The sequence below is a fragment of the Tupaia chinensis genome, unplaced genomic scaffold, assembly GCF_000334495.1.
Source record: "Tupaia chinensis unplaced genomic scaffold, TupChi_1.0 Scaffold000045_1, whole genome shotgun sequence".
In the NCBI taxonomy this organism is placed as follows: domain Eukaryota; kingdom Metazoa; phylum Chordata; class Mammalia; order Scandentia; family Tupaiidae; genus Tupaia; species Tupaia belangeri.
The window spans coordinates 3291266-3307201 of NW_006159501.1; the positions used below are offsets into that span (position 1 = coordinate 3291266).

Sequence of the window (15936 nt, forward strand, 5' to 3'; positions counted from 1 at the left end):
GGCTTGCTCTCGCGCACACCCACGCCCACAGGCAGGCAGTTAATTGAGGAACATTCCATGAACGGCCAACACGCCCTCCAAGGGCAATGCCATAATTCCTGGGATCAGCTGCGTACGTGGAGGAAGACTAGTGGGCATCAGTGGTTAGTGAACGTGATACCCGCCTCATCTCATTTGGACATGGACTTTGGAGACAGGCAGAATCACAGGAAATGACAGAGAGAAAGCATTCCGAGTTCTGGAGATGTTAGTGAGCATGGCCATCAGCACAAGTGCAGTCCTGACACGCGTGGAAGTCCTTTGTACGGAGAAGTCCTCACTGCCGGCACCAGGAGAAAGCTGGTGTGATCTTATAAGCCCTTTGTGATAGGAGAAACCACCAGAGCAAAAACTGTGTGGAGCCAACTCACAACAAACATTTTTAATACACATTTTTTGCTTTTAGGATTCAGAGAGAAAGACCAGAGCCGCTGACAAATGTAATGGGAAATAATTCCTTTGAATCTGTGATTTGCTTAAAAGGAGGGGAAAAAGAGGGGGAAGTCAGGTAATCCTTAAGTGACCCCAAGTGGTAAAAATACACCAACACTGGGTTCTTTGGAGCTAGTCACAGTGTGGCATTGGCGCCCCCTGGTGCACTTGACTGGAAAATGATAAATCACGAAACCACAAGACCTGGTGTGGGGAGGCCCTTCTGCATGTGTTATTTTGTAGAAGAGTATTCTCTGGGTGCCGGGTTGTGAGCCAACAGCAGTGGGGAAATGAATAACAATGTATGGACGGAAGCCTATGACAGAGTTTGTTATTACAACCAATAGGACTAACACCACTATTTTAGGTGAATGGTATTTAATGACATGAGTATAATCCCAAGTCTCCAAATTTCTAGCCTCTAGGAGCCAAACAAAATACCTCAAGCTTCCAGCTGTGTGACTGTACTCAGCCAATTTTCTCCCAAGTATGTCTAAGAATTCCTGGGAGTGTTTGCTAAGCCCGATCGCACGAAGCCTGAAGTCGCTTTCCTGAGCTTTAGTTTAGACTACCGTTCCACAGAGCTTTCTTGTCCTCTCCTGCCACTGCGTAGCAATGTCCCACAGAATCGGGCCCTAACTAGTCCTCACACCCTCCAGAACATTTTGTCTGAACACAGAAAGAGCCAAGTCCCGCTGATATACCTACCTGCTAACACAGAGTTGAAAAAGGAAGGTCTTGAGAACCTCCAAGCTCCATCGTTCAGTCGATCTTGTCCCTCCTTGGCCTTCTCTCTCCAGACTCCATCCAACCTCCTTTCCCAATCAGGACTTTTCATCCCGGGTTCTTTTCCCTGAGACCCCGACCTACCCCCTCATCCCTCCCCCCCCCAACACACGTGGGGGAAAAAAAACACTGGAAAGCTCTTAACATCCAATTATCACTCTGCAGAGACACATCCTCTGGCTTCCTCTTCAAAGTCCTACTTAGGTAGTAGCAAATATTTATCCTTTGATCGGGATTCAATTTAAGGAAACATGCAACTGCCAACCAACCACAGTCCCTTCTGCTGAACAGAATGAGGTACAAACGGGGGCCAGGATCTGAGGTATGATACTGAGTTAAGCCAGTGATTCTCCGAGGTCTATACATGGCTCTGTTTAAAGCAATGACAATGTTTTACAAAAACAAGTGGGATGCCCAAAACCAAAGCAAAAAAGAGGCCAATCAGGTCTTGAAAAACTGCAGCACCTTTAAAAGACACATCTAAATCCCCAAAGTGACTATTTTAAAAATTCAACCCACTTGACTACAAAATTTATTTAAAAAATATTACTAGTTTCTCAGAAATTATACATGGCACCGATTTTTAACAACGGTTTTCTCAGTTAATGTCCACTGCATAATACGATAGCATGAGTTCTAGCTTGAGCCTAAACAATATCTAACCTTAAGGAACATATTAGCTTGGATAGAAGGAACTCACTAATTTACAACATGACCGAGAAACATGCAGAGGATGGCCCCAAAGCACAGCATTTAAGGCAGTGCACAGAGGAACTTGAATTCCACATGTTTGGCCAGGGTTCAAATCCCTGCCCCACTAGCTTGAAAAACACACTGGGTGTGCACACATGTGCCCAGGATTCTGTCAGAATGGACAATTGGAGGAAAAAGGATCACAGTATGACCAGGCCCCGCTGGAAAGTTCTTTCTCTGGTGCATATACATTCTCTGGTATAAAATAAATAAATAAAACACTACAGTTGGAGTTTGACCTTGGCAGCACGCTAGCATCGGCTGGGCACCCAGCCCTCACCCCAGGACAGCTCAATCAGAATCTCTGTGAACGAGAGACGGACGAGTCTAGAACGGCCAGCATGTCTCTCAGACGTGCTTCTGAATCATCTTGCCTGAGTTTTTGGTAACAGAGCCTTTCCTCTGTAACAGGGCTGTTTGAATTGTAGTTCATGGGCCATCTCCATGGACACAATCACCCGAGGAACTTGTTAAAATGCAGATCCCTGCCCCCCCCCCCCTTAGACCTAATGATCTCTGTGGGTGATGTAGCTAGCCAGAAGTCGCTAACTGCTGCCGGGATCAAACCCAGGCCTGCTACACCTAGTCTTTCAAATTCCCCTCAATACTTCTGATTGTCAATAGTATCTCAACTGAAAAATGAAATCATCAGATGATTTTAAATGAAGTCATTATTTAAAGTAATAGTATGGAAAACAACTGCAGAAATTCCTCCTCCACTCCTCCCTCGAAAAGAATCCTGTATCAATTACTTTGGAAAAGCCAAATAGTATCCCTCCCTTTCCTTCCTGTTCCACTACATTTTTTCCCTTCTACCAAATATCCCTTTTTCCCCAAAATAAAGTCACTTGGAAAAAAAAATTCCTGGTAGTACTTTAGAAATTGTTAATATTTATGAAAAATGATATAGTTACCGTAAGAAAACCTATCCCAGATCTCGTTTTATATTTACTTACACATTTTTATATTCTACATATTTCATTCAAACTACAATTCGGGGCACAGTTCCGTTTAAATTTGAACAAGCCGAGGAATGTTATTAAATAGTTTTGCCCATTGAATTGGCTGGGAACCAATTTTTCTTCCCCCTTAATCTGGGTGGTTCTGTCATTACTACATACATTTCAACCTCAAAACAAAACAACCCTGCAACCTTATTTAAACCAAGTCTATGCCCTTGTCTGTAATCTGCTCTGATGGTGGTGGGGCCAGGAGTATGAGGGCACATAACCAAGAAAAATGTGCACGGTATAAATACTATTAAATACGGTCTGCATGCCTCTCAACCATTGGACATTTTGTTGAATGTTTAGCATACTTCTGAATGATGCAAATTATTTTTGCCATTTTCAGAAAACTGAAGCTTAGAAAGGCTGATGTCTTGTCACACAGCTAGTATGGGGTAGAGGCGCAATGAAATTTGGACCTACTGTTCTGAAGTTCACCTGCTCTTCAATTTCCCTCGGTGCTCACGAGCAGTAATGGAGCGATGGTTACATAAGCCACGGCACATTCAACGCATTATGTGATGGTTCGAGTACTTACTACAGGGAAAATGCTAATGTTAAATGAAGATCCAAAATTATACGTAAGTATGATCTGAACTACATACCCCAAAATTTATACACACACACACACACACACACATACACACAGATGAACCAAATGTCAGTGACTTTCTCTGGGAGTTAGACTATAAATAAAAAGTGACAAGGAATGAGGATTACTCTAATCGAAAGTTTCCATGTTTTTGTTTATAACAGGAAAAGATGAGGATGAGGTACAGAAAGGTTTAGGCAGCTTTAAAACCAAGGTCAGTGGTTAGAATCCTTAAGAAGAGTCGGTTCTCAGGACCAACAGTTAGCGTAATGACTATGTCGCTGGACTCCCATGTAGTTGACTGCGGTTCGCGTCCCGGACCCGGTGGCTTAAAACTCATGCCGGGCACGTGTGCGTGTGTGCCCAAGATCTCGAGAGGAGAATGGAGGAGAAGGGATTGCCGCATGGCCATCCCCCCTGGGGGGGTGATTTCTCGCTTTCTGTCTCTCTGTCTCTCTCTGTCTGTCTGGCGAGCGCATGCGCCCTATAGTGAAAACCTCTCAAAAAAAAAAGAGTCAGTTCTCTGAAGGCAAACACCCCTCAGCAATGAAAGCATTTGGCCCTTTTACTTGGTTTCCTATGCTCTCAAGTGGGTCTGTCCGAATAAGGTATGCAAAGGACCTTCCAGATTAGCAACACAGCGAAGACATAAATGTGAGTGAGAGCAGAACACTTACATTTATTAAGATTTGAAACAGCTCCCCGAACACATCCCAAAGCAAAACCACTTCAGTCACTATGGAAATGCAACTAGCACTCAAAGTCTGAAGAATCTTCGCAGAGAGCAAGCAGTGAAAGAAAGACCAGAGACCTAATGAGGAGGAACGTGCTGAGACTCGAAGACTGCAGGCCGTGTCTGCCATGTGGAGGAGCTGGGGCAAGTCTTGGCATTTCTGCTGAGAGGGGACTGACAGCCAGCCAGACACCGGAGCTGTGAGTACCTTTCTAAATTCCTACACTACAGACAAGGCTGAGACTGTGAGTCAGGAATAGTGCCATTTGAAGGTTAACATTCAACAAGTTCTGGGCTTTTAAAGGACTTTTGCATACTGTATTGCCTAGGGTATGGGCTAAAATTCTTCTTCTTCTTTTTTTTTTAGAATTATTTAACTTTATTTATGTATTTATTTATTTATTTTCATTTGACCAGGGAGAGACAGAGAGACAGGGAAAGTGAAAAAGCAAGCCGCCAGGTCTGGGACTCGAAACGCAGTCAACCATATGTGAGTCCAGCATCCATGACCCCCACCCCCCGTGTCAGCCCTAGGAGGGCAGGGGTGTGTGTGGCTAAAATTCTGTAAGGGAGACCTGCACGCAGCGGCTCAGATATGAGCAAGTTACTGTGCCAGACAGCCCAGGGAGGGTGGGCAGCTCCTTTTCCCAAGGTTGGCCACATCCTTTCTGTCTTACTGCTCTGTCACTGCGTAAGTATCACTTTTCTCATGGAGGTAACAGGCTCCCTAATGCCACATCCAAGTTCCAGCCTGAGAGACGAGGTCACAACCCAGAAGTTGTACACATCACTGTAACTTCATGCCCCAGGGAACAGAACCTGGGGAAGGGTCTCGACTGAAACACAGGTTCTAGTACTAAAAGGAAGAAGGGGGACAACGGGCATCTCTTAGTCTCAGTGACAGCTTACCCAGACTGTAACGATGATTTGTATCCTTAGTGTTGATGGAGGCCTGAAAGAACTAGCGTCTGGACGTGGGACTAAGAGTAAAGAGAAGAGTTAACAGTGACGCGAGTAGAAAATAAGAGCAAGTCAGATCTCCAAGCAACCCTCTGCTGGCCTGGTTACACATGGCTTCTTCCTTTGAGAACAGTTCCTGGGATAATTCCAGCTGGACAGTAACTGAAGAGGAAAAACTGAATAACCCCTTCTCCCATCATGTGGCTCTACCCAGCTTTCCACTCTGGCCTACCCATTCAGACCTGAGAATCATTTTCCCAAGGCAGCCAGAGAGTAAAGGCTGAAACCAGAAAGCCAAAGTCCGATTTCCAGTTCCACCAATCAGACTCTATTCCTCTAAACTCAGCTTTCATGCCTACAAACTAAGGCCAGGAACCAGATAATCGGGAAGGTCTCTTTCAGCTCTGATCTTTAAGTGGTCTGAAAATCAGTCTTTTTTTTGCTATTACATCAAGTAAAACTTCATGTACATGAACACTGCAAAGAACTGTCATCGTACAGATTGGACATTCGTTACGGTAGGTCTAAGAGTCCTCCAAAGGAAGTGGTCTGGAGAGATCAGTGAGAAAACAGCATCCTCATGACTCCTTCATGCGAACTCTGACCTCCATGTGTACATACTAGAGTTAGGGTAATGGTCCCACTAGAGCTTTTATCTGTTTATATACTGGGTCTCGTTCAAAGATTTACCTGAAGAAATAATTTCCATGTTAAAGTGTTTGAAAATAACATCTAAGAAATTATATTAGTCCGCGCTGTTAAGGAAATTCTAAGGCAAGAATAATTTTTGCCAAGAAACTACTTTATAAACTAGACTCAAAAAAGCACAAAATAACAATTCAGTTGTAAGTTTTAAAAATTTCCTTTTTCCTTCTAGTATTTTAGGCAAGTGTCAGGGTTTAAGGAAATATATTCCAAAGAATTAAGTTGACATTTGATTATAAGACTTAGGGGGACGGCAGATTAGGCTTGTGAGTATTTATCATCTAGAAAAAAAGGTTCTTAAAAAAGGTAATTTTTCAGAGCTACTTCTTCACTGTCACCATAACCACATCAGTGAGCAATCCTTAGACAAAGGGCCTTTTCTAAGTCCCTAAACACCTCCCAGTTTCCAAACCACCAAGCAGTGCTCCTACCTTGGAGTCATCCATTCCCATTTCATGTCTCAGTTCTCCGGCTTTAACACACAGCTAAACAAGCGTAATCACCTGAAAATCATCTCCATTTAGGACCACTCCCTGTGAAAAATCCTGTGTTCAGAATATTGACTAGTTTACATAGGCCTCCTGCCAAATTCATATATCCATAAACTTTACTTCATACATCTGTAATAGTTTTTAAAAAGAAAAAGTAAATATCAACATAACTTTCAAATAAGACACAAGCTTCATGGAAATATAGTTGTCAAATTTATTTTCATTAGGCTACCATTTTATGAGGAATTCCTACGACTAATGTTTCTTGACATGCAAGAGTTCGCATTAATAGCTTAAGTTACTATAAATACTGCTGCTTGGAAGCAGTACAACTATTTTAGAGTTTTAAGACTACATATTTTTTTTTACTCAAATCTTATTCAGTATATGTGAAATTCAGAAGGTTCTGAACAGCTGGTTAGGAAGGTAGCCAAGATGCAGGAAAGATGTCTGTGCCTCCTTTTCAAGGGCAGCCAACTCTTGAACGGTAGGTGCCAAAATATCCACATGGCCTTTATAGTTTCCACCTGCATCACACACAGAAATTACAAAGTAATGTAAGTGACATGCTTGACATAACTTGTCAGCAATACTTCAGCTCAATTATACTACACACATGGCTGCTAGCAAAATAAAAACTTTCTACTCGGCAAGTTACCTCCAAAACTCTGAGTTTTAAAAATGTGAGATCGATTTCAATATTAAAACATGATAGGCCTCACTAATAGCTGTCCCAACATCCCTGCTGACTCCTTCCTTGGTTTAGAAACCACCAGCTTAACCTAAACATTGAAAAATCTCAGGGACAAGGTTAACATAGGGCATCTCAGACAACAAGAATATTATGCAAGGTACCTGCTTGAATTATGTCAAAGGCCGCTGACTCCTTGTTCAAAATCACCTAGTATACTCATTTCCTAATAATTTCATAAAATGTTCAACTACTCCTACAATGTCAACACTAAGAGAAAGCGCTACGACACTGTCTTTCGCTCATGTACAGACCACACAGTACAAACGTACAAGACAGGGATGCAGAGTGCTGAGCGAGAAATAAGGAGACACAGATGAACATGCTATTGACCCACTCAGCATAATGAAATGGAATTGCTCTATTTAGGTGAAGTTCAAAACGGGCACATTCACATTGGAATAACATTTAAAATAATTTGAAGCTTACCACCAATAGCCCTTTTTTGACCATAGGTAACTTTCCCATCAAATTCATCCACAGGTACCTTTATATCTGGCTCAACCTGAGAAATGGTACAGTTCAGGTGTTCTTCTATCTCAGATAGTAACTAAGAAAAAGGAAGAGGAAATTAAGGCGTTTCCAAATAAAAGTTTCATTTGGACAAGAGTTGCATTTTAGCATTAAATAAAACTGAAGAGGACAGAATGCTTAGTATAAACAGAAATTAGACTTCTGAGGAGATGAACTCACAAGTTACGATTTACAATTTCAGCTAGCATTAAAACCACTTACTCTCTACTTACCCTCATAATTGACAAGCAAATAAAAGTTGAAACATAACTTTTATAGCTAAATGCAGTCTATTTTTCCAATTTTTTTAAAACAGGTTTTCTCTTATTTTTTTTTTAAAAAAGAATTATTTTATTTAACTTTATTTATTTATTTATTTTAATTTGACCAGAGAGAGAGAGATAGAGAGACAGAGAGAGAGAAAGAGAGGAAAGTAAGCTGAAAGGTCTGAGACTTGAACTGAGATCAGCCCTGTGGGAGTCCAGCGTCTTTAACCACCACACCACCTGCTGGCCCCTAAAACAGGTTTTCACCATAGGGCTAATGTGCTCACCAGAGAGTGAAAGACAGTGAAAAGGAAATGCAATCCCTTCTCCATTCTCCGTTCAGGATTTTAGGCACACAGCCCTATGCCCAGCATGATTTTCAAAGCCGCCAGGTCGGGGAACCATACCATGATCACACATGTGGGAGTCTAGCGCCTTAACCACTATGCCATCAGCTGGCCCCTATTTTATCAATTTTTTTTTTTTTTGAGAGGTTTTTGCTAAAGGGTGCATGTGCTTGCCAGAAAGACAGAGAGACAGAAAGCAAGAAATAACTCCCCAGGGGGATGGCCACGCCACAATCCCTTCTCCTCCAATCTCCACTTGGGATCCTGGGCATGCACACACATGCACCTGGTGTGAGTTTAAGTCACCGGGTCTGGGACTCGAACCACAGTCAACTACATGGGAGTCCAGAGATGTAGCCATTACACCACCCACTGGTCCCCCTTACCAATTTTTAATAAGCTTTTTGTGAGTCTTACCTGCATCTCATTGTACCATATGGTACAGCCACCATCTTCCTTGAGTCTTGTGTTATAGCAACCTTTTCCACGGTTGCTACATACATGATACCAAACCTAAATTAAAGAGAAAAATACTAACATGTATAGAGACAGAAACATGGTAAGCATCTTATTCTAAATTTGTTTTTTCATATTTTCTGTTCTTAAGGCACTAGAAAAATAGGGTGTAGGTATAATGTGTCATTCAATTACTACTACTATTTGGAAGCTCATTAAATAGATCTTCTCAAGCTCTTTTTGAGAACAATCTGGAAGCTCTTCTAAAATGAATAGTAGTTACAGAAAGGAATTCTAGAATAAAACAAGGATGAAAAATTAATAGTGGAGAATACCATGTCCACATTAAATTCAAAAATGAATTTCAAACGTTTTCTCTGAGAGAATAACAAAGCAAATAGGAAAAAATAGAAAACTGGAGAATTCAGGCAATATATGGAAGCTCCTTATAACTGCAACTATTCTATAAGCTGTAATTTATCAAAATAAGTCACCTCTTTCTCCCAATAAAAAGTATCCTCTGATACTTACATATTTTTTGGTGAATATGAATACATTAAGGCTATTAGAAAAAAATAATATTTTGCATTTTTCCTTTTTAAACTTCATCCTATTTTTCTAGTCAATGAATATTGATAAAAAGATGACATAAAAAAGTTCATTTATATTTCACATGCAACTGAATTCAATTCAAATGAAAAAGTCAAACTGCTTTAATTTCTCCATCTAAAATCTCAACATGCACGACGAATGTGAGAGCACTGGAGAGATTACCTTCTCTTTTTCTGTTGCCACCAGGGAAATGGCTAGACCCATCCTGAAGGATTTCAAAAGATTCATTATTAGGCTTTATTCCTTAAACCCAGGGACTTATAAAGTCTTTGTTAAACTTTATTCCTGGGGCACAAGCTTAAAAGCGGGAGATAATTACAGCAGTACCTTTCAGCTCTTCCTACTCTGCCAATTCGATGTACATAGTTTTGCTTTTCATCAGGCAGGGTGACATTTATAACTGTAAATAAAAACAATTATTACCAATTGCAGTTAGTTTTTAATTTTTCAAACTGTAAATAAAAACAATTATTACCAATTGCAGTTAGTTTTTAATTTTTCAAACATATTAGATGGCTTTAGTTTAGATTCCATAAAATTCAAACTTTAGATATGAAAGATTTCTTTTACCATAGGGAACACCATGGATATCAATTCCTCTAGCAGCTACATCAGTGCAAATCAAGAATCTTACATCTCCTTTCTAAAGAGAATAGAGAAGAAAGAAATTTGTTAGTTTATGTGAACAAACAAACAGTATTGTTCCACTAAGTGAGACCTCTAATACTTAAAGTGTTACTATCAGATCAGAGACCCAGTCACTCATAATTTACTGGCCAGGTCTTGAAGTTTATGTTAGGATCTGCTAAAAGATTACATGTAAAGTGAGTAAATCATGACTGATTTCATTCATTTTTTTCTTACATTAAAGATATTAAACCGTAGAAATAACGATGGCTTTATCATTAGGAATCCTTAATCTTAGAACTATCTTTAGAAATTCAAGAGAAGGATAAAATAAATAAAATCATAAATATAAGCATTCTTTTTATTCTTATATTAAATAAACTGAGAATATTAGATATTTTACCTTAAGGTTATACTTTTTGTAACAACAGGTCAAATCCTAAAGAGGAAGGTATAGGAAGTGGGGTCTAGTGCTCACTAAGGAAATACAAATTGGCCTCTGGATGTCATTTGTGCCCCATGACATAGGAAAACTGGAGATTGGAAGAGCAAGGAAGGGCAAGGGGACTTTTCATCCAATGCCCAAGAAAAAGGAAGGTGGCAAATATAGTAAAATGAGGCAATGGGATATTTGTAACATTCTATGCCAATTACAAAGCCCAGCATGGATCATACTATGGGTCCGAGGAAATGCATGTGTACTCTATGCTGGATGGGACTATCTGTAGTAGAGGTTACTGACCGTCAGTTTTTAAGAGGCGCGAGCCTGACCCACCTACGTCAAGAGTTATATAACCCATTCATGTGCTCTGAGCACACAGCTGGGAAGGTAAGTCCACATAATATCAATATATTCAGTTCTACAAAACCATATTCTGATTCCTGGCTTAAATTAATCTAGAAGTATCCAGTGATACTGGGACCAGCAGGTGGCATGGTGGTGAAGGAGCTGGACTCCCATGTGGTCAACCATGGTTCGAGTCCCAGACGGCGGCTTGAAACTCACACTGTGCTCATGGTGTGCATGCCCAAAATCCGAGAGGAGAATGGAGGAGAAGGGATTGTGATCATCCTCCCAAGGGTGATTTTTCACTTTCTGCCTGTCTGGCAAGCACATATGTCCTATAGCAGAAATCTCTCTCTCTCTCAAAATAAATAAATAAATAAATATCCAATGATACTTCTAAAAATATCTACCTGAAAGAATTTCACTAAAACTTTTTTTAAGCTGAAAATTATTGCAGTACTGTTGTGCTGAGAGCGAACGTGTAATTTACTGTCTAAGTGTCAAGATGACTAATTCCTGCCATAAAAAAGATCTATTAGTTAGGGTGGAAATATTTTGGAATTTCTAGGACAAGAATTGCTTTAATAATATTACTTTAAACTGATTAAAACTAGATATAATTCCCCTCCTAGGTACTAAAGAAATATAGTCAACTAAATATCAGTACCTTAAATCTTTCCAAGTTTTGCTTTCTCTCATGGGGTTTTCTGTCACCATGAAGACAAACACATGAGAACTGGTGTCCTTTTTTATCAGGTCCTAGTGAAAAGCACATTGAACATTTAACCTTGGAAAATGCTATGCCTGAGGCTATGGCAAAAAGCCAATAAAACCCAGACTACAACAGCACCATATAATTCTATGAAAATCTATATTTCAACTTGCCATAAACCATGGTTAACACAATTTCTGTCCCAGGAAAGATGTCATTAAAATGAACTCCATAAAGCATTAAAATTGATCTGCTTTTAAGGACACCTTAAGTCCCCCTTCCCCCATCTGCAGAAGGTGTAGATAAAGCTGTGTTAGCTAAAAACACTGTGTACACCAGGAATCTCATGTCCTACATAAATAAAACTAAGAGCCAAAAAGTAGGTTAAAAAGATCATTCTTGAAAGAATCCAAACAAACATCATGAAGTTCACGCCCTTTCTATAAGGCTATACCCATAAGCCTACACTCTTCCAAGGTGTTCTTAGCAACTCAAGCTATGTGACTTCTTGGCCACTGCGGAGTAGAAGCAGTAAAATGGAAGGATGGAGAGGAGCTAGTTTAGAGGCAGGTATAAGGCAGTCAACTCCTACCTACTCCTCAAGTAAGCGTAGTAATATAGAAAAGTTCAGTTCTGATCAGAGGAAGGGCAGCCTTTTGGAATAGAATTGAACCTACAGACATCACTAAGAGACAGCTCAGAATAACAATTATGCCACTTACGTAGCAAAGTTCAATAAAGTATACTTGAGGATTCAAAAAAATATATACATTTTGATAGATATGTTACTTTTACCATGAACATTTTACTGTATTTGTTTTATTGCACATTTAACCATCCCTCTTTCCTTCTATTAAATCACCTTTACATTTTTTATATATTTCATTGTAAACTGCAGACATCAGCATGCGGTTCAAGGTTCAGCAAGTATGACAGTAACTAGAAGTCAGTATTTGTTCAGTTTTTTTCTTTTGAGGTAAAAGTTGCATCCAAGGAAATATAAACAAGCTTAAATATACATCTGCTGAGCTTCGACAAAATCCCATAGAGGTACAGAACATTACTATCAGCCCTACAAAGTACACTTACAGAACAGAAAAAGGACTGTGGCATGGCCATCGCCCTTGGGGGGTATATGTGTGTAATTTCTCACTTTCTGTCTGTCTCTTATCTTCACCACAAACTGAATATTCTATTATGGGGTCATCTGAAAAGTCATGACACATTTTTACACAGAAAAACAGAAAATTATGCCATAACTTTTCCTATGACCCAATACATTGGGATCCTCTTTATTTCTAGTCATATTTTATCATAATTCTACTGCATCTCTTATTATTATGGTTAGACAAACTTTTCTTTGGCTAATATCTTGGCTGACATACTGGGTCATCAGAAGAGTCATGATGTATTTTTCTATGTTTTCCTACACAAAAAGGCATCATGACTTTTCCAATAACCCAATATACAGTTTTTCATTTCTTTTGCTTTTAATCTTTCTATGTCCTCAGATTTAGATATGATCCTTGTAAAAAAGCATTGACCTAGATAACATGCAGCCTAACTATGCAGCTTAACAGAGATCTCAGGTCACTGATACTTAGTATTTGTTCTGCTTTCACGAGACAGTGTGAGCTGTCTACATGTGCACACAATAGAGGGGAGACAGAGATAGAGACTTTCATGTCACAATTCCCCTTCCCCAAGCCCTCCAGCTAGTCATGATCTTGGGTGTATGTACCCAGTGAGTTTCAGGTGAACAGAGGATTTGAACCCAGGTTGGAACATGTGGCTTCCAGCATAGCAGCTAGGTATGCTAGCACCTGTGCTGTCAAGGCTGGGCCACTATATTCAGATTCTTCTACCATTTATCTTACTCTGTAAGTTCTTTTTCTTTAAGTTTATTTGACTTACTTCTTTCATGAGGGGTAGGGAGGAAGGAGGGGCAGAGACAGGAACCTCTGATGGATTCTCGTCACATGGTCTCACTTCCAACAGCCCTCCTAGCCAGCCAGAATCACGGGACATACCCCATGTGCTCAAGTCAACTCACGATCTGAACCTGCACTTCTCACATGGCTACAGCATTGCTCAGCAGCACCCCACACCAGTGCCACCACGGCTGGAGCTTTTTTCTGTAATTTTCTGTTATTTTTCTCAAAATTTGTTTTCTATTTTCTAAGCCTTGTGTAGATTAGAATTCTTTCCTTATTCCCTTTACCCCACTTATTGGTTTAAAAGGTATACATTCTATTGTTTTAGTGATTATACTCTTAAATTTTAATATCGAAGTTAATAAATAACTTTCCCTTCTCATAAATGATGCAAGGGCCTTAGATGCTGTGACTCATGTTTATGTAATAAACATGTACCTATGTGGAAAATTCTCATTGTTTTTCCTGGGGCTTACCATATGGAAAACTACTGGATAAGCACAGATACTCATGATGTGCCATTATTGCTTTAAATCCTATGCATACATTCTAGACAATGTCAACCAAAGACGAGTAATTTACTAAATTAGGAAATAAACATGATTTATGTCAAGTAAGGAAACATCACCTCCTCCTTGTTGCATAAAGTACTGCTCTAAGTTATCGCAGTCAATTTTGGTTCTACAGAAGATGATGGCTTGATCCATCTTGTGTTCTTTGATTGCCCGGACAGCATACTCCCCCTTCAAGATTTTAATAGCTTCAGACCACATCTCTTGAAGACCGCAACAACAGCAAAACAATAACAAAATTGCAATTAGAAATCATTAGCAACACACGTAATTACAGTTATAGACTTATTACTTACCTCTCCTAAAATAATTTGCTTTAGTTCAACTATTATGATAAGAAGTAATAAAATAGGGTGAAATACTGAGTTAATGGGTCAGACTCCATTCATTAATTTATTTTTGTTTTTGTTAATGATTTTTAGGCTCCTTTATGGGGTATACAAATACCTATAACCATAACTCTTACGAGGGAACACACCTACGTGCCACCCGTTAGCGGGAATACACACCCACACCAACACTTCGTTTTCATCTCTCAGAAAGAGCCAGTCACATTCTGTCTTCCATTGCTTTCTTAAATGCTCAATAAATTTACTATTCAAATTTACTATTTGAGCTCTTCTTTAAAAATAACTGTTGTACTTTCTAAATCAATTTGAACACCAGAAAGTTCATACTTCACTCTATGGAATAGGAATTCTAACGCCAAACCTAGTTAGGAGTTTCTTACCCATCATTCTCCAGACCTCTGTTTTTCAGCATGAAGCTATGCTATAGTCATTGCTCCTCAAATATCTAATATGAGATCATTTACCTTGGAGAGACATGTCAGGAACCTACCAGTGAATTTAACCATGGAGAAAATGCTGCCTGACCCTTGCCAAGGATCCCTGAGACATCTGACATCAGACATGCAGCTTTATGGGGTTAAGACTTATCCTTTTGAGCTCTCAAAGTACCATTCTTATATCACGATGTACCTTTGAACATCTTCAGAACACTATGTATCTAACAAACTCTCTCAGCTCCGCATAAATACCTTCACTAACTCAAGATTTAATGTTAGGCTTTCTAAAAATTAACAAACATTTCATGGGTATGAAGTCTTAGCCTGAGAGGGTGAAAAGTTTTGAGATGATTGATAGTAACACCACCACACAAATATACCTATTACACTAAAGAGTTGTTAAAATGGCGAACCTTGTTATGAGTATTTTAAAACAAACAAAGAAAAATAAACAACTATTTCAAGATCATTTCTGTACTTTGCACAAAGTTGTAGTTAAAGACATTTATCTTTCTTGGTTCCCAATTTGAAGAACCTACATGACATTTCTTCTGGAATTCAAAGCAATTATAAAATCTACCTTCAGAAAAATCTGCTGCTTTCCTAAATCAATGAAAATTTTACAATCCAAAGTATTTGTAATTTACATGCCAGGACACTAATATCTAAATTCAGTGACTAATATTCCTCTAAATTGACTAGTTTTACACTCATTTCTAGTTATTGTGTTGCTTTTATTTTCAATTTTGTGGGTCATGTCACATCATTCATGAGGACAGGGCGTAGGTTCAATAAATAAGGTGAAATGATTCATTTCCAAAAATCTGTCAACGCTTTTTATTAAATTTGTTTAACTTACCTGGGCTGTTAGCACCAGGTCTCGTGTTGTCTTTTGCATGTACGTCATCGGTCTGTCAAAAACAAGTGATAAACTGAGTGGGGAATGGTGAAGTAATGATTCAGACAGGTGTCATCTTCTTAAAGAGACTGTAAGAAATCTTTATACTGCATTACTGACATGTCGTCTAAACTGTAGACAAAGCCATTCTCCAGATTCAGAAAAGCCCTTCATTA

The 15936-nt window shown here is 39.4% G+C and overlaps 1 protein-coding gene across 2 annotated transcripts in view; it reads right to left on the reverse strand.

Moving 5' to 3' along the window:
- Nucleotides 1-6688: 6688 nt before the first annotated feature.
- DDX1 (DEAD-box helicase 1) overlaps nt 6689-15936 on the reverse strand; it is a 42885-nt gene continuing 33637 nt past the window's right edge. For both annotated transcript variants that reach the window (XM_006140810.3, XM_027773432.1), the window contains 9 exons: nt 15722-15773; nt 14132-14278; nt 11525-11616; nt 10014-10086; nt 9771-9843; nt 9606-9648; nt 8793-8888; nt 7679-7799; nt 6689-7025 (listed from right to left, as the gene is read on the reverse strand). In XM_006140810.3, the coding sequence (XP_006140872.1) occupies nt 6895-7025; nt 7679-7799; nt 8793-8888; nt 9606-9648; nt 9771-9843; nt 10014-10086; nt 11525-11616; nt 14132-14278; nt 15722-15773 (828 nt within the window). In that variant the 3' untranslated portion in view covers nt 6689-6894. The remainder of the gene's footprint in view (nt 7026-7678; nt 7800-8792; nt 8889-9605; nt 9649-9770; nt 9844-10013; nt 10087-11524; nt 11617-14131; nt 14279-15721; nt 15774-15936) is intronic.